General features: G+C 33.5%; 3 protein-coding genes across 4 annotated transcripts; 1 reads left to right on the forward strand and 2 right to left on the reverse strand.

Moving 5' to 3' along the window:
- Positions 1–217: 217 nt before the first annotated feature.
- On the reverse strand, positions 218–3458 carry LOC124917936 (malignant T-cell-amplified sequence 1 homolog). The gene is made up of 6 exons (XM_047458202.1): positions 3384–3458; positions 1949–2030; positions 1812–1879; positions 1609–1706; positions 550–686; positions 218–324 (listed from the first exon to the last, which is right to left on the reverse strand). Exons 1-6 carry the CDS (start codon positions 3392–3394, stop codon positions 253–255), a joined length of 468 nt encoding a protein of 155 aa, XP_047314158.1. The 5' UTR covers positions 3395–3458; the 3' UTR covers positions 218–252.
- A 3177-nt stretch (positions 3459–6635) lies between these two features.
- LOC124917932 (pectinesterase-like) lies at positions 6636–8968 on the reverse strand. Its single transcript, XM_047458196.1, has 3 exons — positions 7945–8968; positions 6939–7834; positions 6636–6845 (listed from the first exon to the last, which is right to left on the reverse strand). The coding sequence occupies exons 1-3, from the start codon at positions 8966–8968 to the stop codon at positions 6636–6638; spliced, it is 2130 nt and encodes a 709-aa protein (XP_047314152.1).
- Positions 8969–19327: 10359 nt separating this feature from the next.
- On the forward strand, positions 19328–22315 carry LOC124917935. 2 transcript variants are annotated; one of them, XM_047458200.1, is made up of 8 exons: positions 19328–19717; positions 19811–19877; positions 19966–20005; positions 20110–20242; positions 20664–20735; positions 21326–21406; positions 21696–21757; positions 21950–22315. In XM_047458200.1, the coding sequence occupies exons 1-8, from the start codon at positions 19406–19408 to the stop codon at positions 22014–22016; spliced, it is 834 nt and encodes a 277-aa protein (XP_047314156.1). In that variant the 5' UTR covers positions 19328–19405; the 3' UTR covers positions 22017–22315. The 2 variants fall into 2 exon arrangements, with proteins under 2 accessions (XP_047314156.1, XP_047314157.1); XM_047458201.1 differs by lacking the exon at positions 20664–20735.
- The last annotated feature ends 2582 nt before the right edge of the window (positions 22316–24897 follow it).

Here is a 24897-nt window from a genome sequence, read left to right on the forward strand (position 1 = left end):
TGAATCTTCATATTCATATGCTCCTGCAATTGTTTTATGAAATCTGAACTGAAAGAAGTACAAAATAAAATAGCAGATATGGAAAGGGGTTTAGTTACTCTAGGTGGGTAAGAAACAAATTTTCTAGTGCATCATTTAATAGCAGTATTTTCTCCCATGAACATAAAAAGAGAAAAACTTTAATTCTGAAATATCTTTGAAACCATAATGTACTGAAATAACTAATTGGCAAATGACGATATATTGCATAACTTACATATCTTTTGCCGATAGCTTTGTAAATCCAATAGCAAGAGCATGCTGCTTTCCTTCAGCCATAATGGCCTGATAAAATGAATACAAAACAAAGATCAACTATAAATCATTGTCTAGAAATGATCCAAGTTATAGTGATATTTTTTTTTGCTTTGTTTGATATAGAGATTTTGTTCTCGATGATGATTTTTTTATTTTAGATCATTGTGAATTTTGGAAAACATTACAGACGTCGATTTTTCTGGATCACGGAGATGGATATATTTTAAATCAATACAGGACGAAGCTACTTACAACAGGAGTCTCTGCCTCGACATTGTCATCCAAAGCGCCACCAGGAGATGTAAGTCCTGGACACATAATATTGGCTCCTGAAAGGACAAATCTAATAGCACCCCTATCAACCTGTAGCTTCTTCATTATGTCTGGATCTGTAGGAAGAATATGTAGAGCAATACATCATAATTTCAATTAGTAGACAGATTCTAAAATGGTCTTGCCCCATAATGTGAGAACGTTTTGGAGTTGATTATAATAAGAAAGAAGCTCATCTTGCTTCAAAAATTTGCATCAAAGACACGTTTTACTTCCTCAACTTGAGTCGGACTTGTTTTGCTTACGGAATTCCTCAATTTACTTATGTGCATTATATCTTGACAAACTTCGTTATGTTCTTAAATAATCTTTATACAAATGTTGCAGTTCCTTAATCCAATCATAAACTGAGATATTTGCCCAATTTGAAAACATTTTTTTTTCTCTTTTCGTACAAACATGTTTGGAAACTAAACTTAGTACAGATTCCATATTTTTTGTATCTGAAACAGATTTCAAAAGTGTTTCCAAATGGGTAATTATTCTCTTTCTAAAGTGCATAGCAAGAACTTAACGTGGAGTTGTTACACAAGAGATAGACGACAACAAGTATTTTTAGCCATTTGTAAAAGTTTAGGAAGCAAAATGAGCTTCTTTCCTTGTTTATAACTCAATCCATATGCAAAAAAAATTTCCGTGTGGACACAACACCTATTAGAAGCTTCAAAATGCACTTCTACAGTATAACCCTAACAACAAAAGCTACATGTCTTATTCCAGTAATCAAAACCGACAAAAGAGAAGATAAAAATTTGGTGCATGTCACACAATAAAGCCCACTGCCCACATAACATAGAAAACATAGTATTTAAGATTTCAATTGATATAATTCCAATCAAACATATCTCTTTCTACCCTTTTAAGAGGAATCTAATTAAGTTCATGTTTAGATCTCAATTATAGAACAGTTACACGTGGCTTGCGCTTAAAATAACGATTAAGCAAACCAGATAGATCTAAAGAGAGTGGATATTTTACATTGATGGAGAAGTCGCAGAGTAGGCATATAGGGTCCATCGCGTATGTTGAAAAACAGTGGCACATTATTGACAACGACCAGATTCAGATGATTTTGGCTGGGAGGAAATAGAACAAATATCAAAGTAATAAATTATAAAAGATAACATGTGGAAATGGATGGATGTGATCATCTAAAGGAAAGGAAAAAAATTGAAGCTTACCATTTAGTAACAATAAGAGGGGACTTTTTGGGAAGCAAGTCCTCCAATACGGGTTCAAGGCCTGGATACTGCATTGAAAGCGAAAGAACAGTTACGTTAAGCTAAAAACAAAATCTATAAGTTAAAGAGACACAAACCTCTTCAGCAATACTTTGTCGGATCCTGCGTTGAACAGATGCCTTAACTTGATTTTGTCCAGAAACTTCTTCAGTGGAGAATCTACAAAATATTCACTAAACTAATTAATCAGATATCAAAACTATAAAAAGAACAAAATATGCATACTTAAAGGAAAGACAATTGAGGTTGGTAAGGTTTGTTTTATCATTCTATTCTTTTGTTGCATACGCCAAACACAGGTCAAAGTTATCAGAATAGGTTTCCAATAGTTGCGTTCAAATCTTCTACTACTATTTTGCTTAATTTTCAGTTACTGCTTAAATTTCAAGAAAACCTAACTTTTGAAAAAAATGCCACCACAGAAAATAAAATAAAAAGAGAAACAAATGAGAAAATATAACAAAAGAGGACAGACAAAACAAACCTATATAATATGAATGCAACACAAATCAATCAGCTAACTTTTCATTGACACCTATTGAAAGCAGAGTTTATTATCTAAAAGAACCAGACTTCCCCACTTCAACTTAAGACGTTCTTAATGAGAATCAAACCTAAAACATTTTCATTGACACCTATTGAAACCAGAGTTTATTATCTAAAAGAAGTTAACACAACCTCCCACCATCATGGCCCCACTTCAACTTAAGGTATTCCAAGTGGAATCGAACCTGAAACGTTTGGTCTGTTCTACTTCTGAAGGGGACTAATAAGACCGAATAGACTGACCCGACCCTTCTCTTTTTCCCTGTCTCCCGCGCCGGGAGTAGGGTTAGCTCCTCTTTTGAGAAGTCCAATCCAATGAGGATAAAAAGAGCTGCTTTTCCAGTTTTGGTTAAGCGAGCGGAGCATGTGTGGCAAGCACCACCCCATCCAGAAAAGAAGCGGATGCTTAGGCTTAAGGGCGGGTAGACTGTCCACCCAGTGCCACTACCCACTTCTACTAAGGCTGGACTTAATAGGAGCAAGAGACTTGGTGGCTAGCCTAATGGGTTCATTGACAACTATATAAGACATACATTAATGATTTACCCTAATTACTATGTTCTAAGTAATCAAGACTGAATGAGTAAATGGTTCATAAACAATGGCCATGAATAAAATTTCTACCAACAAACTAAAAGACAAAAGAGCTAGATTTTTTTTTCCCAATTAACAGGCATAATTTAATAGCAGACACCATTATTAAGCTTGCAATAAGGCTATTAGACATTGATCTCATTCATTAACTTCTTTTATCAGTGTAAAATATAAGAGTTATCAATACAACAAAACACATACAGCGATGATGGCGGAGAAAAATAGAAGAAATGATCACTTTCTTCGTCTTAAGGAAATCGAAGACCATCGATATTTCAAAAAATCTCACTTTTAGAGACAAAGAATAGGCAAATGACGTGCAAATAAACTGGAAAGTAGATTAAAACGAGATTATCTAAAGAGAGAACTTACTTCTTAAACATTTTCTTCGTCTTCTTCCTACAACTTTTTTAGGGTTTGATTTTCAGTACAAATGGATCGCGTAGCAGAAAAGCCAGCCAGAAAGATGCTACCCGGTTTAGATCCATCCATCGAGTATTTCCGGGTCGGGTCACTCCGGTCCAACCCGGTTTATATTTATTAAAAATAAATTAATATTTGTATAATTTGATTTATTATATATTAATTACTTATTTAATATAAATTTATTTCATAGAATAATATATTATGTGAATAAATTATAATTAAATATATAAATTAAAAAATATTAATATACATTTTTAATATTCATATTTAATATATTAAGTTTATTAATAAATATAATTATTAATATTTAAGGTTATAATAGTAGAGATATATTTGTTGAGATATTAGTTTTAAATATTATTAAATTAATTTAAATATTGAGTCTTTTAAATTTAGATATTTTTATTTGTTAATTTAATTTTTTTATTATTAAATATTTAAATATTAAATATTTTAAATTTATTGTTAATATTAATTTTAGTATGAGTAATGATAGAGAACGACGCTGGACAACTCTCTATAACGATTCTCATCTGATGGCCACGTAGAAAAAATAAGTCACATTAGAATAATAAAAAAAATTATCAGGTAAAAAATTAGATAGAAAAAATATAAATGTAAAAAGTTAAAGAAAGAAAACCATGTTCGAGACCATTCCGTCCCAAACATGACAATATTCGGGATTATTCTGTCTTGAATATGACAATGTTCTCTCGAATATGACAATGTTCGGGACAATTCCTTCCCGAAATCTCTTTATCTCCTTAACTTTTTACATGATAATTTTTTTCCAACTGTGACTACTAGGTGGAGTCGCTTTCCCGAACATCGTTCCCTCTATCATTATTTTTTTTTTATTAAACATTGTCAATTTTACAATTATACCATTTAAATTTCTTAAGTAATATTAATTAATTATTTTTGTGTGACTTTAAAATTTATCATATTATTATTTGACTTGTTTACACTTTTTTTAGTTTTACAAAAAATAAAATTAACTATTTAGGTAAAATTCAAATAAGTTATCAGTTATTTAAAATAAATTAAAAATTAGTTTATAAAAGATTTTATAATAATCTATATACATTAGTTGGAAAAGCTTGTATACATAATTTTACACACTATTTCTTAATTTTTTATATTGTAATAATTATTAAAAAATATAAATTTATATGTAAAATAGATAAATGTTGTTGCTTTTATGTGATTATTATAAGTTATTATGCAATAATATATTAATTATTTTAAAAATACTTATTATTCAATTTGTAGTCGTTAAAAATGTCATGAAAAATCCCAATTCATAAATTTATAGTTTTGATTTTAAGCCTTATCCAAAATAATAAATTGTTTTTCATATCTGAGCTAAGTAACATTAAAAACACTAGCATGTATCCCGTGTATTTGTATGAGTAATAATATAAAAAATCGTGAAAAAAATATTACGGTAAATTTTTTATGAACGGGTTAACCTACAATCCGACCCAAGTATCCATTTACTCTCACATATATCCAAATTAACCACAGCTTTCGACCCGGCAATCCGGACACTTTAAAAATTAAGCATCATTATATATATATATATATATATATATAGATTAGTTAGTTAAAAAGTTGAACTTATATTGTTAAAATGTCACGCGTTTATCAAATTTTGAGTTTAATTTAAAATATAAAGTGTTATTAGCCTAGTTGGTTAAAAGGTTGTACTTGTTTTTGTTAGGTTGCAAGTTTGAACCATACCTATAACATTTTTAATTTTATTTTTAACCATTTTAAGTTTATGAGCGGGTTAACCCACAATCCGACCCAAGTATCAATTTACTCTCACATATATCCAAATTAACCACAGCTCTCGACCCGACAATCCGGACACTTTAAAAATTAAGCATCATTATATATATATATATAGATTGTATAAAACATATTTATTAGTAAATAATTCAAATGAGTAGCACACTTCGGAAAATATTTTTACCGGCGCTTATAAACTAAGTTGAAATATGTGTCGGTAAGTATTGCGTCGCATTATGGAATACGTCGGTAAAAGATATTTTGCGCCAGAAACAAGTTCACTAATTGCGACGGTGTTACCATTTACCGACGTTTGACTTTACAATTAACATTTATTTTATTATTAATATACAAATATTAACAATTTAAAACCCTATAAATATATTAAATAGAAACATACAAAATATTTACAATTTAGATAAATTATATATATATTCAATTATCAAATAATTAAGATCAAACAATAAGACTTAAAAACAAATTTTAAGACGAATTTTTTTTTTCTAATTCCCGCGGGTTAAACACATAACTCGTAAACTTACTCAACCAATTTAATTAGATGAGCGGAACTTGCCATCTCACGAGCTCAAACCTAGGACGTCAGAGAGGCTCGAAACCTGGGGTATCCACCTTCTATACGCGAAACTTAATGTTAAAAAAAAAAATGGGAGTTCCTCTTAAAATGAATGTGAATGGTTAAGTTAATTCTCTTCCTAACAAAGCATTTATTGATTTGGTGCTTCTTGATGAATCAATGATTTATGGCTGATTAAAGTTGAAGCTATTCCATAAGGAAATATATGAAAAATAGCAAGAGGTTCATGTCCAAATTTGAATGATATTTGTGAAAATCTTCGTACAAATATTGAACATGATCACTTATGTAGATTACGAATGCTAATTTAGCGACGAATTGAATTGTTAATCGGGGTGTTTATTGTTTTAATCAACAAATAAGTCTTCGGGCTTCAAGATTAAAATTGATTCTTATAATATAAAGATGTTACATGTTATAATATACAATACAAACTTACAAAACATAGTACATAAATGTGAGAAGAGACTTTTTTTTTAAAAAAAATCCCAATTTGGCAAAACTATTTGGGTCACAATCTTATACAAAATATTTTATAATGATGGCTAAATTATCAGACATTCAACCCTTCTTTTCAGTTGTTTTTTTCTCAAGACACATAAATGTTTGTTGTGTGGAACAGAGAATGTGCCTTGTTGATCGACAATTGTCTGATTGCACCTACATGCGGTAACAATACAAATGACAATAACTAGAGAGTCACAAGATTGTGACACCCCATTCTTCAAATCAATCAAAACAAAACAAAAATAAAATAACACATAAATACATTAGTAAATTAAAGCGACGAAAATGGTAACTAAACCTCTTTAGTTATTAATACCGTAGGTAAGACTAGTAAGCGGCTTTTTTTGATTGCTACTTGGTGCCGACGCATCTTCTGATATTTTCTTTTCCTTTGCCTTGTCTTCGTCTTCCTTCTTATCCTTTTGTTTATCTTTTTCTTCCTTTGCCTTGTCTTCATCCTCTTCCTTATCCTTTTTCTCCTTCTTTTCTTCCTTATCCTTTGCCTTCTCCTCCTTTTTCTTTTCTTTTTTCTTGTCTTTTTCATCTTTTTTCTTCTCCTTCTCCTCTTCCTTATCGGACTTGGTCTCGTTAGCTTGGCCAGGGACCGGGCTTGAGGATGGAGTTGGGGCAAGTATACTCGCGACGAATGCAGTCGCGTTAGCAACGGCGGTGGAGTTATCAGTAATGTTACCGGCTGCAAGAACACTGTTGGTGGCGTTATCAAAGTTGTGCTTATTTGAGTTATCTCGTTCCAAGTCCAACAAGTCGTCATCTTTTGCAGCATTTGGTCTATCGAGAGGTGTTGGGTATATGAGACCGGGATAATAGGGCACCCCGGTTTTCGATAACCAAGATTTTGCATCCAAGAACTTGTTCGCAGTGAAATGCTCTTTGATTAGGCTTTTGCTTACCTCCTTAATCCCCCGCCAAGTAGTTCGGTTAAACTTAATAGATCCGGGACCCCTATTGTTGTACTCGGTATAGTAGCAAGTATCTAGCCCGAATTCACCTTCCCATGGCATGAAACCGTCGGGAGATATTAAATCGTCGATAAAACTTTCCATAATAATCGTCCTAGAAAATTCCTTCCATGGCCTAGCCATATAAGTCTTGATTGTGAATCTATCGGGGTAGTAAGCCGGATCGGCTACTAGGTTGCAGTTCTGCAAGACGAGGCCCGTGGGCTGACGAGGCTCCTTTCGACCGTGGGCTGTGATGATGTTGGCTTGGTTATCCAATGGCCTCCTCACCAACATCGTGCAGTTTTGGAAGAGCGCGGCGCTATCGCCGAAGATGAAATCGATTGTCCCCGAGATTACGCAATTACGATAGTATTGTCGGTATGTATGGGCGTATAAGGTATCTTGGTAACCGTCTATTTGGCAATTGTAGAAAATCGACATGTCGGAACCGACTCGTAGTGCGACCGCTTGATGTTTCTCGGGACCCGCGTAGTTATCGAATCCAATGTCCTTCCCAATGAAATGATCACCCAAAATAACTGCATCATGCATGCATGTGAATTAAAGGTTTGTTTTGATTTTTTTAACCTAATAATAGTATATTTAAAGAATGACTTGTCTAAATAAAATTAAATGGATTTGTACATACCGACCGTCGCGGTATGGAAAGTTGACACCCCGTCGATCCAATTTAATCGACCTCGGACCCTAGTCTTGGTCGGACCGTCTCCATACATGACCAAATGAGTCAAGTTCCGATCGACTTGAATTTTCTCGTCGTAGATACCCTCTTTTATGTATAAAACAAACGTGTCGTCGCTATTACGAGGAATATCGAGTAGCGCGGCGGTTATGTTGGTGTACTTTCCGCTCCCATCTTTGGCCACAACCATATTAGGTTTAAGATTGTCGATAAGTTTTGAGCTAAGGAGTCTCCTCTTACCGCCATCGACCCAAAAAGGTATTTCGTCGTGACCGACCGTTAGATCCTGATCGAATAACAACCGACGGTTCATCCCTTGAAGCTCGTCGAGATTGAGGGACGAAAGAGCGTGCGCTATCTCATTAACCATGGCAAGACCATTGCTAGTCAATTGCATGCCGAGTTTCAAATACTCTTGCATTTTCTCCCCCGCTTCTCCCGTCGTGTTATCAAACCCCTCAAGGCACGTCCCTTGGTAAGTTAGGGCTCCGCTTAGCCATACCTTCAAGTTAGCTAAGACAGAATCGAAATGTATAACATCCATATTTGCTATTTGATCCAACGATCTCTCGAGATCCTTAACCGCTATATCCGCCATCTCTTTACAACCGGCTAGGGCATCTTTCGTCCTAGGATCCTTCGCCAGCTCCTTGAGCAATGTAGAGTTATTGGCTGCCTCTCTAATATTTTTCTTCGTGGAATCGAATGCGGCGCGAATCAATTCCTTCGGGTCGGTCGAATTCGCGTGTGCCAAACTTTGCATGCATGCCTCTTTATAATCGGTTGGTTGACATATACTTTGGACAGCCTTTGCATGGGCGGTTAGTTCTTGGTGATCGTATCTCTTGCTGGCGTCATCGTCGGTTTGACTTATACCGACGGTGACCGCGATCACCATAGCTACTAGGAGCAAGGAAGAGACGGTGAGGATGATGATTCTTTTCTTCCCACTATTGTCATTGCTTTCCATGACTTATTTTTTAAACTAAATTATTGGTGGAGGATAAATTTTTATTTATTTTTTGGTTTTAGGGTTAGAGAGAAAAAGGGAAAGAGAAAGAAGATAAATTAATTAAAGATATAAACCAAAAGGCCATCTGCTTGAAGAAGCTCTTGAAGCCCCTGCACAGAGTGGCCTGACAGATGGGAAGATTGGCTGCAGGAGAGGAATGGTAGCTGAACCATATATGATCATGCATATGTTAGTTATGACAGTTAAACAAATTTGAGGTTCAACAAATAGAGAAAAAGAGAGATTTAAGGGACTATCCATGCTTTATTCCTAACCTAACAAAATTAATTACCCTATAATTATAAAAAAAAAATGGAGTTTTATAAACTCAATTTTGACATAACCAATAATTGAAATTATGAGTTTAAAGAATATTGACTCTAGAAATTCATTAAGTTCAATTCTATGTAAGAAATGTGATTCTTCTTTTATTGAGAGGAAGATTTGACTTCTTTTATTATTATTTTAAGACAGTTCATTTTAAAGAGCTCGAAAAAAAATCATTGAAATTGTCACGATCCCGAGTTAAAATGGAGTTATAATAAAATTAGGTTTGTCGGAAAGCTTGCACAAATGTACAAGTATGTTTTGCTATTGTCCATGAAGGTTCTATTTTAGAGTTAGAATGAGTTGATAGAATGTTACTCTTGAGAATAAATTGATGGCAATGTAACATGTTAAAAAACTATAATTAGTCATGAAAAAACATTATATTAAGTATTACATTAATATTGATTTCGAGGATTATGAAAACTACGAGTACATCGTAGAAGAGTTGAGAAAAAAGACCAGATGTTGGTTTCTTTGCCTAGAATATTCTTTTTTTTTGGATGACTGTCCTACATCGGAAGATGATGGGAGTTGGGGAAGTTTCTTAGTGTATAAAAGAAACTCTCCCCTTTTTAGTTTATTGCATCCAATATTTGTTAGTTCTCTCTTGAACTATTCTGAGTATCTGTAATCCGTGTTAACGATTATAGTGAAATATTTTTTAGTGGCTCTGCCCGTGGATTAGTCAGCAATTTTGCTGGATACCACGTTAAATCGGGTGTCGTTTTCATTCTGTCTTTTACTATTATTATTATCATTGTTCTTGCATCCGTTATAACAAACTGGTATCAGAGCAGGGTTGTTCAGATCTGCTCAGACAAGAACGATGGTTGGATGTAAAAGTTGGAAAGCCGACAAGTTTAATGGGAGGAATAGTTTCAGTCTGTGGCAGATCAAGGTCCGGGCATTGTTGAAACAACACGGCCTATGGGCTCCCTTGATGAAGCCTGCACCTGTCCCACCACCTGCTGATATGAAGTCTTTGGAAGAAAAGACACACTCAACATTGCTCTTGGCTTTGACAGACGATATCATTATTAAGGTGGCTGAGGAGGAAACCGCTGCTGATTTGTGGTCTAAGCTGAAGACTTTATACATGAAGAAGAGCTTAACCAACAAGTTCCTTTTGAAGCAACGTCAGTTCAGTCTGCGTATGCAAGAAGGTACACCTCTTAGAGACCATCTTGTTCAATTAAATGCAATATTATTAGATCTGCGTAATATTGATATTAAGATAGATGATGAGGATGCTGCCTTGATTCTGTTAGTTTCTTTACCAATATCATATGAAAACTTTAGGGAGTCTTTCATTAGTGGTAAAGATTCATTGGCTTTAGAAGAAGTTAGATCTGCCCTTCACAGTAGAGAATTGCGACATAGCTGTAGTGACACTGTTTCGGACAGTCAGGCGGTTGGGCTAATTGCAAATAACCAACAGGGATATGGTAAACCGGGGAAAAAGAAGTTCCCCAAGAAACCAGTCAGTAGGGGTTCGAAACCAACAGATGTGTGCAATTACTGTAAGGATGGTACAAGGTACTGTTGCAGTTGGAAGAATGAATGTCCAAAAAAGAGACAAAATCAACATGAGAAGGCACCAGGTACTGTTGCAGTTGCTGAAGATGGTACAAATTCCGAAGAGGATATTGCCTTAGTTGCTGATGGTCACACACATTACACTGATGTGCGGGTTCTGGATTCTGGAGCATTTTACCATATTTGTCCTAGGAGGGAATGGTTTTCAACCTATGAGCAGATAGATTGTGGTGTCGAGAAACAGGTGGAGCATGAAATGACTGAGGCTAGTTGTGAAGTAGATGAGAGTTTTTCTCAACCACTTTCAGCGGTAGATTTTCCAGTTGCTCCATCATCATCTGTAGAACATCAAAATCTAGCTCTTAATCGTCCTAGAAGAGCTAATTTTGGTGTACCTCCTTCAATGTATGGCTATGAGGACATGGTTGCCTATGCTTTACAGGTTGTAGAGGAAGTGGATCCTCATGAGCCATCCACCTACAAGGAAGCTGTTACGGGTACTGAGTCTGTCCAATGGCTTGCTGCCATGGGAGATGAGATGGCGTCACTTCAAAAGAATCAGACTTGGGAATTAGCTAGAATACCACCAGGGAGAAAGGTTGTCACTTGTAAATAGTTGTTCAAGAAGAAGGAAGGGTTGTCACCAGCTGAGGGGGTCAAGTATAAAGCCAGGTTAGTTGCTAGAGGGTTCAGTCAGAAAGAGGGAGTGGACTATAATGAGATATTCTTACCAGTAGTCAGACATACTTCCATTAGGGTGCTACTTGCTATAGTTGCACATCAGGACCTGAAACTTGAACAACTAGACGTGAAGACAGCTTTCTTACATGGAGAGTTGGAAGAAGAGATATACATGACTCAGCCAAATGGTTTTAGGAACCTGGAAAAGAGGAATATGTTTGCAAGTTGAAGAAGTCCTTATATGGACTGAAACAGTCCCCGAGGCAGTGGTATAAGCGGTTTGATAGCTACATGTTTAAGATTGGCTATTCAAGAAGTCCGTATGACAATTGTGTCTACTACAACAAGCTCAAAGATGGTTCCTTCATCTATTTGGTATTGTATGTAGATGATATGTTGCTAGCTGCTGAGAAGAAGTATGACATTCAAAAGTTGAAGGGACTACTCAGTATAGAATTCGAAATGAAGGATTTAGGTGCTGCTAAGAAAATTCTGGGAATGGAGATCTACAGAGATAGAAGTCATAAGAAGTTATTCTTGTCACAAAAGGGGTATATTTAAAAAGTTCTATCAAGGTTTGGAATGGCTACTGCTAAGACCATTGATACTCCTAGTGCTTCAAATGCACATTTGTCTGTAGCATTTGCACCTAAATCATCTCAGGAAAAGGAATACATGTCACATGTTCCTTATGCTAGTGCAGTGGGAAGCTTGATGTATGCTATGGTCTGCACTAGACCGGATCTTGCACATGCTGTTAGTGTTGTCTGTAGGTTCATGGGAGACCCTAGTAAGGAACACTGGTAAGCAGTGAAGAGGATTTTCCGCTACCTCAGGGGTACATCTGATATTGGTCTCAGTTTTGGTGGTGATAGTCAGTGTCTAGTATCTGGTTACTCAGATTCTGACTATGCTGGAGATGTAGACAGTAGAAGATCGATGACCGGTTATGTATTCACGCTTGGTGGTTCTGTTGTGAGTTGGAAGGCTACTCTGCAGCAGACAGTAACCTTGTCTACTACAGAGGCAGAATATATGGCCTTGACAGAAGCTGCTAAGGAGAGAATCTGGTTAAAAGGATTGGTTAGTGACTTGGGTCTACACCACGATCAGGCTTCAGTGTACTGCGACAGTTTGAGTGCAATATGCTTAACCAAGGATCAATTTCACCATGAAAGAACAAAACACATTGATGTGAGGTACCATTTTCTGAGAAGTGAGAAGAGGATCAAGGTAAACAAAGTGGGGACTGCAGACAATACAACTGATATGTTTACCAAGCCAGTTCCGCAGAGCAAGTTTCAACACTATTTGAATTTGCTCAATGTTAGAAGTTGTTGATTGCCCTTGAAGGGGCAAGGCCTGAGGCAGAGCAGGTCACATCTGGGCATTCAGTGTAATGCATCTGTTTTGTTTATCTAGGCATTCAGTGTAATGCATCTGTTCTGTTTATCTGGGTATTCAGTGTAATGCATCTGACACATCTGGTATTTAAAGTACATCTGGTGCATCTGGCTATCTGGGAAAATATTCAAGTCAAAGTGGAGATTTGTTGGTTTCTTTGCCTAGAATATTCTTTTTTTTTGATGATTGTCCAACATCGGAAGATGATGGGAGTTGGGGAAGTTTCTTAGTGTATAAAAGAAACTCTCCCCTCTTTGGTTTATTGCATCCAATATTTGTTAGTTCTCTCTTGAACTATTCTGAGTATCTGTAATCCGTGTTAACGATTATAGTGAAATATTTTTCAGTGGCTCTGCCCGTGGATTAGTCAGCAATTTTGCTGGATACCACGTTAAATTGGGTGTCGTTTTCATTCTGTCTTTTACTATTATTATTATCATTGTTCTTGCATCCGTTATAACACCATATAACAATGAAATCTCAATTTTGAATAGAAATATTTAAGATACTGAGTAATATACTGAGTAATTAAAATATATAAGGATCCTAATTCTCTTAATTTTTTTGATTTTTTGAGCTGTTATGATTTTGTTATTGTTGATATTGTTTTAAATGAGTCAATTACTTTTTAAGATGATAATCATTATCACAATATTGTTTCATTTCACAATATTGAGTTAATGAAAATTATCCTACATTTTCATAATATTTTAGAAATCCTTATATTATAATTAATTAAAAAAGTGCAATATTATTTTAATAGTCACTTTTAAAATATTGAATCTTAAGTTTAACCAATAATTAATTTATTAAATGATAAAAATCTTAAGAATTTCAAAATTTTGAAAATAAATTAAATAAAAATAGTACATACAATTGAAAAGAAGTCATTCAATTTAGAAACACATTAAGTGGGAGTAAAGCTAAATTTGAACTAATAAATATTAATAAATTTGTTAATATATTCACAATTAAAATCTATAATATTATTTCATCTAAATTAACCCCAATAAAATATTTTAAAAATAAATTTTAAGTAAATTAAAAAAAAAATCGCCCAAACCCAGCTGGACGTTTCCAAACAGGATCTTAAATTATATTTTTTAAGTAAAAAATATCTCTTATATATAATTTTTATCATTTTAACTATCTTGATGATTAAACAATAATTATTTTTAATGATAATAACTTTAAAATTAAGCACTCAAATAAAATTGGATGGTTATTAACTATTTTCAATCTAATAAATAATGTAATTCAGATGTAACAAATATAATCGATCCAAAATGACCAATATTTAGAACTTTAGACAATAAAACAATAAAAAAATTTAGCCATCATAATTTTGGGCTTCTGGTCATTAAAGTTGTAAAAACACGACTTAACAATTTTAAACGCAGTTAACTTATTATATATATAAATAAAAGATTCATGTCACTAATTTAACTACCGAATTTCAGTGAATGGAATGTTTTGACTACCAACTTTGAAATTCGGTAGTTAAAACCTTCAATTTATTGAAATTCGATAGTTGAATTAGTGACATAAATATTTTATTTATTTATATGTCACGTAAATAATAAGTTAACGGCATTTGTACATGTTTAAATTCGCTCGCTACCCCGGTCACATACCCAAAGAAATGCTTTTCTTCGTTACACAAGAATATTCTCTCCCTTTCTCATCCTATTCGTCTACCAATTTTAGGAGTACACTTAACCTCTTGTATTTTTAAGGCATGAAGGATCTAATCCTAAGATTAATTTGTTCATTCGAATGCATAGTCTTTAAGAATTTTTTGCGATCCGAAATTGGTCGGTTTCATGCCTTATCTATCCTTTCGAGTGCTTCGCCTATGGAGGGGACGCATCGAAAGACTTAAATCGTAAACACGACCCGTGCACTTTTAGAAAAAAAATTGTTCTATGAAAATTATGCTATAGAACCCCCGTGACTTACCTTCCTCTCGAATCTCACAAAAAGTAGATAAGAGAACTATCCATATATGATGTTGTCTTATCTGTTTGAGACGAGGAACCAAAGTGGAGTTCTATATCATAGATATTTCCATGCTTGACCCGTACAAGTTCCAGATTAGTACGTATTCAAAAATGTAATAATCTGATTGACTTTAAGAGTTGTCACTTTAGTTTACTTCACAAAGAAACTAAAGAAAGAAAACATAGTATTCACGAATTAAGGGTCCGGTCATCCGGTGCTTGGTTACACATGTGGAAAGGGTCGCAACAACTATGATCTATGTACCTATCCAATGAGATAATCTCTACTCCTATGTAGTTGACCATTGTTTGTGAAGGTACGTTACACATTTGTATTACGAGTTCATAATTATTTTGCTTGTGAGTTCCCTAACCTTGTCGTTAATTTAGAAGGAATAATCATATCTCTTAATTAGATTCCAATGAAGGTTGTCACCAAGCCATTAGAATTCTTGAATGTCCATTTATCATATTTTAAGTATATTTAATAGGATATCCTATGCTTAGTCCAAAGGTGTTTTTGGACTCTTGTTATGTATTCTTAGACTTAAAGAAGATGAAATAGATCATCGAATGCGCTCTTTGAGCACACATATGAACTACAATGTGAACTTTTGCATTTGCTGATTTACTTGAATGTTTTCTTGTCGAAAGACTATGAATCCTTGCACATGAAGGACTTCACTAGTTCATGGGAATATGGATTAAGAAACGAAGAAGGGGAATTTGAGTCCCGAAGTATGTAACAACTAAAATTGAGAATTTGTCCAAGAGAGTTAGAAAATCACGAGAGTTCTTGTGCATGTCAAACATATGTTTAGGAATACTTTACTCTCGTTTACAGAACTTTTCGGGGTTATGAGACACTAGATATGACTCCAATAAAACGAGTTTTTTTTTCAAAAGTGTTCCAAAAATTCTGAAAATTTCCAAGGAGGTCAACAATATTTTTATGAACCTACTCGAAAATGTCATAATTTTTCGGGCTATATATGGAGCTTCCGAAATGAGCATTCTAAAATAAGTCATTTTTCAAATGGGCCCTAAAAATTGTGGAAAAATATTATTTTTGTTGAAAATAATATTTTAGACCATCCATGCATTTTTTAAATTTTTATAAAATTGTTTGAAGGCTCCAATTGAAAGAATAATGTTATTTGACATAAAATGAATCCAAACAAGTCCTAACAAATTTCCAAAAAGTTGGAAATTGACTTTATATCCAAAATTAGATAATTATAAAGTCGGGGCCAAATTGGACGTTGAAAAAAGTCCAGGGGACAAATGAATTTAAATCCTTTAAAAATGATTCGAATCTGGAAGTTTTAGGTCGAAATTGAACAAGATGGAAAGTTCAGGATCATAATTAATTCTATTTTAAGAATTAATTCCGGATTTTAAAATTTCTAGGAGAATTTAAACGTTTGAGAAGTCTAAAGGCCAAACTGAATGCGCCCTAGAACTTCAGGAATTCGGAAATTCCAAAAAAAAATTAACTGAAAGGTCGTCGTCTTCCGCCTCCGTCTACATCGCCGTTTCTCGAGGCCATGTAGGGATTCTCCGACAAAGGATGAGCACGAATAACACATAGGAATCGTCGAATCGAACTCTTCGTTTGTTTCCTTGTCGTTTGTTTGAGAGACCTGACGGATTCCTGAGTCAAAGAACAAAACGACACTATGTTCTTCCAATTTGGAACGTTGTCTTCTCCGGTGAGCTCCGCCTAGACTTCGCCGACGCACTGGAAGACCGGGACTCAACACGATAAAGGCTCTTCAAAGCAGATGCGACCTTTAGAGATTACTTTGAGACCGGAGAATGAGGAAACAGAGGACATGAAAAGAGGCCCTCTACATATCTGAAAAAACAGAACAGACGACAGTTACCGTTCGTGACTTCTTATCCGACTGCGTGATGACTTCATAATCATCACATAAGCCTTCCTTGTTCTTCAGAGCTTCAAACGCAGCTTTGCTGCGCCGAAGAAACCGTTTGGAACATCGCTGAAGATGATCGACATTTCTTCCTTCAGCGATCAAAACATGAAGATTCCGACGACTTTCAAAATTTAAAAACGAGGCTAGCCTTGACCTAACCTCTTCTTAAGTCTAGACTCAATCTCCCTAAGACTCTATCAGTGGGTGAACCAAATATCCAGACAGTATTCAAAAAACATTCAATTAACTAAAATCAAACATAATTAATCAAACTGTTGTTCAACAATCCCCGACATCGACATCGTCGGTGTACAAAACTGATGTCCTATGTGATTACAACAACATGAGAGCAAAGAAAACTACATGAAGAAGACAAGAATCAAAGAAGAACTGTAGTTTATAGATTTCGCCGGATTGTCGAAAACAACTTCCAGTCTTCAATCGGTTGCTTTCCCTATAAGGAGGCTCCCTCTCTTGCTCTCAAGTGTCAAATTTAGCAAATGAATAATCGTCCCTCAATCCTCAATTAAATGAGGTAAATCCTTTATATACTCCTTAGGTAAAGGATAACTTAGGAATTATGAATTTAGCAAAACCGACTTTAATTCCTTCACAACCGCGCCTGGACTTATTTTTCTTGTGTAGGTAACCGGTCAATCTACATTTTAAGCTCTTTCTTAGACCAAATAGTTAAGTGTAGACCGAATTACGAAATTTTGAAATTAGGTCTTTTCCGATTTCGGTTTCATGTCATTCTGGATTAACCGAAACTTCAAACAATCATAACTCTTGACTCAAACCACCATATAGGCTGAGCCAATATGCGCTCAAAAGGTGAGCTTGGTAGCTTCCACTTTGGTGTTGGAATAAATCTTCAAGATTGGCCGCATGTTCATACAATTCTCGATGGAACACCATGGGTCTTGAAGTGGAAAGTTTGGCTTATGGGCGACCTCACGTGGGCTGTAGGTCAAACCATGAGTGCTACTTAGTATCAAATGAAATCTAACACATTTTCAATGGTATCTCGTTTTCTCAAAATGATTGAGACAAATAAAAGATATGAATTTTTCAAAGTCACTCATGATCCAATTCGCTTATGGAACGAAGTGGGTGAACTTGCATCAGATTGTCGGGCTAAATTGACTACCTTAGCCATTAAATGGAACGCGCGACTGGTTCCATTCGAATGGGATATATATCATCTTTCCAACCATAGGTCGCAATCCAAAAACTAAGCCATGTAGTATTAGTTATGAATTAAACATCGATGACATGTTTGGTTCAATCCTGTTTTAGTCGCATCGTCTTAAACCGTCGATTTGAAGGGGTTAAGAGCGTTGGCGTTATTCTGGATACAAACGAACTTGGTAGAGAACTCTTCAAGTTTTCAAAAATATCCAACAAAAACTAAATCCATTGAGTATAGCGACCTAAGTGATTTTTTGAAGTTGAAGGAGCCTCCAGATTTTCTTCAGCGAAAAAACAACTCAAACCCCATGGTTTTGGCCGATTTTCAAATGAATCGCGCGTCTGCAGCATGACGTCAACAAGCACGTTCTTGAATCCTTTTAGGCGCGAAGTCTAGAGCGTTGACCTCCGTTGACTCGCTCCCGACTCACCCGTTTCAACTCGGTTTTGACGTTTTTACCATTTTGAAGGTCTTTTACACAAAATTTCTAACAACAATATTATACTCAAAATTTAAGATTTTTCGAACCGGTCAATTTGAACATTTCAGGTTTACCGATTTCCAACTTTTGAAAATTAACGTTTGGGCACACAAATGAGCCCCGAACTAGTTGTTCGACACATTTTGTCCAACAACAATATTACACTCAAAGTTCATTATTTTTTTAAACGGTCATTTTGAACGTATGAAGCTCGAGTATTTTTAGAAATTGGCATTTGGACCGCTACTCAAGGGTCCCTCCGAGCCAATTTCTCAAAGCGAATTTTTTGATTTTGTTCTCTCGGTTCGTTAATCAAGTATGAAGATCATACTGAATTGGACAACCTATTTTAATTTCAAAATGTAAAAATTAAGTATCTACAATATTTAAAACAATAAATTTACAAATTCAAATTAAGTGTCTATTGGTTAAGCTTGAACATGCGCTTATTAAAATCAAAATTTCCTCGTTAACTTTTTCTTTCAAACCTTACAAATACCTTACAATTTGTGATTTTTTATTTTCCATACTTTATCCAATCTTATCATTTAAGGCTTCTTATCAAATTCCCAAATATAAAGAGAAAAAGTTAAAAATTTCAATTGACTTGACCATATTTGAGATCCATAACTATAATCTTAATTAAAATCATAATTATAATTTTAACAATTTTTTTTATATTTAAAAATAATAGAAACTTGTAAAAATATGTTAAATTTAAACCAAACATGACTGAACAAGTCGCTTTGTTAACAGGTCTAACGGAGAGACTTCTAATCCAGAAACCAACACCTTAAATTTTTTTCTCACTCTGTAATTCTCTCCTTCAAATCAATGGCGTCAATCCGAACCTTCCATCCCACCATTTCCACTTATCTCAATTCCTTCCATGGATATACAATCTCAATCTCATGCGCTTCTTCTACGCCGCCATTTTCGTTTAAATCATCCAACAATAACAACTTTCACTTCTTCGCTTCTTCAAACGCTTTCTCAAGGACTTCCCTCCGCGAGAATCTCCGTTTTCCACTTTCCCGAAAAACCCATCCGCCATCTGTTTCAAGTATTTGGGATGCCCTAACAGGAGGAAATTCTCCCCGCGAAGCTATAATCGTTGTTAGACGGGGAATGTCATTCTTCAGACAGGTGACCGGTCCATTATATTGTTTAGCAGATAAAACTTCTCTTTAGACTAATTGTATTTCTGATTATATTAAATGAATCATTTTTATTTGAAAGGGTGATGTTAAGAATTCATTAGCAGAGTTCGATAAAGCAATTGAACTTGATCCTCGGCAAAAAGCATGTAACTTTACATTTGTTTCATTTAATACTTCTATGATGATGCATTGGTTTTCTTTCCTCTTCATACTTTGTTGTAATTGAATGAGCAGATTTATGGCAGAGAGGGCTGTCATTGTATTATCTTAACAGGTATAATTCATTCATTATCAACATTAGTAAGTGGATGAGGATCTGTTGATTTTCATTCTACAAAACCATGGGAGGAGATTCAATGTGCAGGGCTATTCTTTTAGGTATGAAGAAGGGGCTGAACAGTTTAGGATAGATGTTGCTCAAAATCCAAATGATACCGAAGAATCTATATGGTGTTTTCTGTGTGAAGCTCAGATATATGGGGTTGATGAGGCAAGAAGAAGATTTCTTGAGGTAAATTGTAAATCTTCGATATTTTCCATTGAGCTAAATAATTCAGTACTTTAGCTAAGACAACAATAAGATAGTCTCTTCATGTTCTTTTTATTGGAAGTTGAATGTTTTCTTTTGTCTTTTGAAAAGGCAAATACATGAGTTCTTCCTGACAATCATGTTCGTGTTTGGCTTCTTTTGATTTTCTTCCATCATAGTTAACGCCTGCACGGAATCTCTGCTTTTTCTTGTCAAGTTAGACTTTGCGATATTCTTTTGCAACAATAAGATAGATTCTTGACATCCTCTGTGGAAATACTTATTTTAAAATCAATCATTTTGATCCATCTTAGCAAAAAAGAAGAAGATTGTGGACAAGAATCCATTTTGTTGTGCATTAAATAATAAATTGGAACTCTTATGGTTTTTTAAAGTAATGCAGGTTGGTATAGATCCTCGTCCTGTCATGCGAGAAGCCTATAACATGTTTAAAGATGGTGGTGACCCAGAGAAGGTTCTTTTGATTGTCTTCCTCATAACATTGTTTACAGAAATGTTGAATGTTTGACATGAACACTTAGCTTCTGAGTGTGATAACTGATAAATACATCCACGCCTTGTTTGAAGAAAGGTTATTTGGCTTTTAATACAATTAACCCCTTATCCCATCATCAATCACTTCATCATTCAAATCATAAACTAAAATATCCTTTATTTTTCTTACATTTTATAATACTAAATACAAATGATATTTTAGTCATTTTACCCAAATAACCCTAAATAATCCACTTTTTCATCAAACCAGATTTTTTTCCCAAAGAAGAAACCTTACATCACACAAGCTCTGTGTGTCACATAAAATCTTAAGGGAATCAATATTTAGTTTAATGATACTATAAATAAAAAAGATATTCTGTTTTTTTTTTTATTTTATTTTAGACATCAAAATTAGGTAGTTTAACCCAATAAGGTAGTTCAAGAGAACAAATGTCTTAGGTTCGATTTTTACTAAAAATGTCTTAAATTGAAGTTGGGGGCTATGACCCGACAAAAATGATGATTGTTTTATTTCAGTTGATTAAAGCAATTGGTATCTCTGTGTAGCTTATTGCGGCATTTACAAGTGGCAAGGAAAGTGAGTACTTTTATGCATCTTTATATGCAGGGCTATACTATGAATCTCAGGTTTGTTTACTTAACTCAGGCACAGCTATTTTTTGGTACCCACAAAAATTCCCCTTGTGGGAATTCACCCTTTCTATTGATTCTGCAAACATTTTACTGGTTATCATTTAGCAAATATTTAACTTCCTTCAAGAATCTGTGTCTGTTTTAACTCCTGTCATTTCTGAGTTGCACTTTGGCACAATAAGTCTTTTATTCTTTACCATATACTTGAATTTGGTTAACCTTTTGTTTTAGGTTAGTTAGAAGTATGCATGAACCCCTTCTGTAAAATATTCCATTTGTGCAGGGCAATGCAGACTTGGCTAAGCTATCTATTTTAGCTGCTTGCCAGTGCCCATATGGTTTAAGGTATGCTCATTGCTAAACATTTTTTTAGAAAGCTGTGGTTGTAGCCCGATTCCTTTGGTAAAAAAAGTGTAGAGTTGAATCTTAGGCTTGTGGATTACAAACTGAATAATTGAGCATTTGATTGTGATTTTTTAAAGGGTTGGAAAACAAGTTTGAATAAAATACAAGTCAATTATTCAATGGCCATTGCAGGTCTGACGATTATATGGTTTCGCTTGCCAAGGTTCACTGTCTATGTCGAAGTTGGCAATCTGGTTAATGTACTTGACTTAAGTGTTTTGGAAATGCGATTTTTCTATAATTCTTAAAACTAGGCGGAGAAGATTTGTTTTTATATCATCCACTTCTTTTGGAAGATGAGACTCCCCTCATCACTGGTCTTCTAATCCTCTTGTGTTGTGATATATATATATATTTTTATGGTTTTGAGGTTTTTCTAATAGAAAGGTTGATGATCTGTTTTATAGCTAGTTTAGTTATTTATTCACTAATTATGACAATAATGTATAACTTGACCTGAATTGTTTTTTTCTAATGAATTTTACCATTTAGTTGTGATAATGGAATTAAATGAATTAATGAAATGTGTAAGGGTGTGTCTAAAAGAACAAAGATCACGACTTCAATTTTTTTTTGGGGGAAATTAAAAGAATAACTAGCGTGACACCCCACATCCATGAACCCCGTTTAAACTCAAAGCGCTCTTGATGAAATTGAATTAATGACTTTTCAGTTTTTTAAGTCAACTCTTATCACTGGACTACTTTGGTAGAGTGAGTTCAATTCTTACTTAGAACACTCTAAGTCGAAGTGATGGTAGTGTTTAAGGATGACAATTATAATTTGACCCGCAGTTTCGTATTTGAATTGTCAGGTGATTTTTAACCGATTTGATCGTTAGTTGATCGAGATGATATTTGTGTCATCCGTCCCTATATCACCTTATTTTGTCATAAATGCTAATAAACACAATTAAATATATAACATCACCAATATATTTATTTATATTTTATTATAATTTTAACTTTATTTTTTTTTATAAGAATATGAATTTTTAATATATTATATAAAAAATTATTTTATGGTACAATTTTTTACTCAAAAAGAAAATATAGTATAGATGGTATTTCATGAAAATTGAAATCAAACTAGGAGTAAAACAAATCGAATAGTATTGACTCTACCTTATCTTTTATTCAAAATAAGTCCTCTTAACCTATTTTAACTTGAATGGTAAAGACACAATATAATATTTAATAATTATATATAATTTTTTGAAAATGATTATATATATTAGAGAATTATAAAGAAAGTTTAAATATAATGATAAGATATTTCCAGAGATTTTTTTGTTATCTATTCTATGCCTCTATTCCGAACCAATTAGAGGGCATCATTAATATTTTATTATTAAATTATATTCGAGTTAAAAATAAAATAAAAAAATGTCCGGATAAACAGAAGTGAATCGCTTCACTCATGAATTATAAATTAAACAATGTATTAAAATAATGATTTCATTCTAATAATTTGGTTAAATTTGTTTCATATTTATTAAAATTTAAACAAATAATATTATGTTAATTGTATCAAAATGAAATATATTTAGTATATAATATTATCTATATTTAATGTTATTTATTTATAATAATTTTATTTATATTTATATTATTAATTAAATTATCATTTAATATAATTATTATTAAACGGAAATGAAGAGCGCGTTTCACCCGTAGAGTTATACTTTAAAATTCAATACTTTTTAGTTTATCCATCTTTAATATGTAATTCCTAAGCTAAGGATGATGATATAATTTATGTATGAACTAAAAAAATTGAAATACAATCATTAAAAGAGAATCTAAAACCTAGAACAATAAATCCTCACTTAAAATGACCATAACTTTTATATTGAAAAACTTATAAGTGACTTTTGAAAAAAAAAGTTGTGTCTAATCCTAGCCATTTTTTTTTATGTTGTTGACTTTACATCATATTTTTATTAAATGAGTTGAACATTAACACATTTTAATTTTAAATCGCAAAGACACAATATAATATTTAAATATATCATTTGACCATAAGGTCACAAGATATGCTTGAGTTAGTCTATCTTTGAGTTTTCAAAAAAATTATCAAGCTCATGTTAATTTGTTTGGTATTCGATAATTTTTACGTCATTTATTATTTAAGAGAAGTTAACTTGATTTTTACATGAAAAATTAGGTGTAAATATTTGTTAGTGGAGTGAAATATACTTTAGCAATAATTAAGTCATATATAAAAGTACATTTCAAATGATGTCATTCATTAATCAATTAATTAATTTATGTATATATTATTTTAAATAATAATTATACACTAAAAAAAATACTAAAATATTAATTTTATTTATTTATAATAATTACACTATTTGAGATGGATGGTCTTTATAGTGCCAATTATTTTTAGAACTATCCAGATCTTTTCAGCATAGTATTTATTGAAAATGTCACATTTAAAAAATTAAAATTTATAAAACATATTAAATATTTGTATTTAATTTAAAAATATGGCAAGCCTTGAATGAAACAAACAAATGATAGGTCAATCCCTGTATATTATATACAGAAACAAGATGGAGCCCCAATTAAGATTTGACTATTTAAAATCTAGAACACAACACATACTTTTTTTAAACATGCATAGTTAAAGTTGTAGTTATGTGTAAGAAGTTGACATCATTTGGTATATATTTCTTCATAGAAAACAAAGCTTAAACCCAAATTCTGTTTCACTTTCTTTAATCTCGACACCTTAAGTATAAAAAAGATCGACATTTTTTAATGTTGGCGGATGAATAATAATAACTAGAAAATAAAACATTGCTACAAAATAAAATATTTTAACGATTCTTATTTTATAGATCACAATAATTTTCATCATCACAAGTTCTTTATTTTAGAATCAATGCAATTATGAGGGGGACTTTATCTCTTGATCAAATCGGGCTGATTCAACAAAGGGCCTGCCTGGACCATCACAACTACATTCTCCTCCATTAAAGCAATGTGAAGATAAAGTACCGCAAATAAATGCACATTTTGCTGAACACCAGACATTTTTGCTTGAATATGTCGTCGATTCTTTAGATTCCGCAG

The sequence above is a fragment of the Impatiens glandulifera genome, unplaced genomic scaffold, assembly GCF_907164915.1.
Source record: "Impatiens glandulifera unplaced genomic scaffold, dImpGla2.1, whole genome shotgun sequence".
Taxonomy (NCBI): Eukaryota; Viridiplantae; Streptophyta; class Magnoliopsida; order Ericales; family Balsaminaceae; genus Impatiens; species Impatiens glandulifera.

Excerpts from the sequence above, each read along its gene's own strand:
- LOC124917936 (XM_047458202.1), bottom strand. Across the intron at positions 687-1,608 it reads TCTGCGACTTCTCCATCAAT|ATCCAGACATAATGAAGAAG; the intron begins GTAAAATATCCA and ends TTCTTCCTACAG. Across the intron at positions 325-549 it reads TCGAGGCAGAGACTCCTGTT|GCCATTATGGCTGAAGGAAA; the intron begins GTAAGTAGCTTC and ends TCATTTTATCAG.
- LOC124917932 (XM_047458196.1), bottom strand. The coding sequence starts at position 8,968 with ATGGAAAGCAATGACAATAGTGGGAAGAAAAGAATCATCATCCTCACC. Across the intron at positions 7,835-7,944 it reads TTTCCATACCGCGACGGTCG|TTATTTTGGGTGATCATTTC; the intron begins GTATGTACAAAT and ends TGCATGATGCAG. Across the intron at positions 6,846-6,938 it reads CAACTCCATCCTCAAGCCCG|GAGGAGAAGGCAAAGGATAA; the intron begins GTCCCTGGCCAA and ends GAAAAGAAAAAG.
- LOC124917935 (XM_047458200.1), top strand. The coding sequence starts at position 19,406 with ATGGCGTCAATCCGAACCTTCCATCCCACCATTTCCACTTATCTCAAT. Across the intron at positions 21,407-21,695 it reads GGCTATACTATGAATCTCAG|GGCAATGCAGACTTGGCTAA; the intron begins GTTTGTTTACTT and ends CCATTTGTGCAG. Across the intron at positions 21,758-21,949 it reads CAGTGCCCATATGGTTTAAG|GTCTGACGATTATATGGTTT; the intron begins GTATGCTCATTG and ends TGGCCATTGCAG.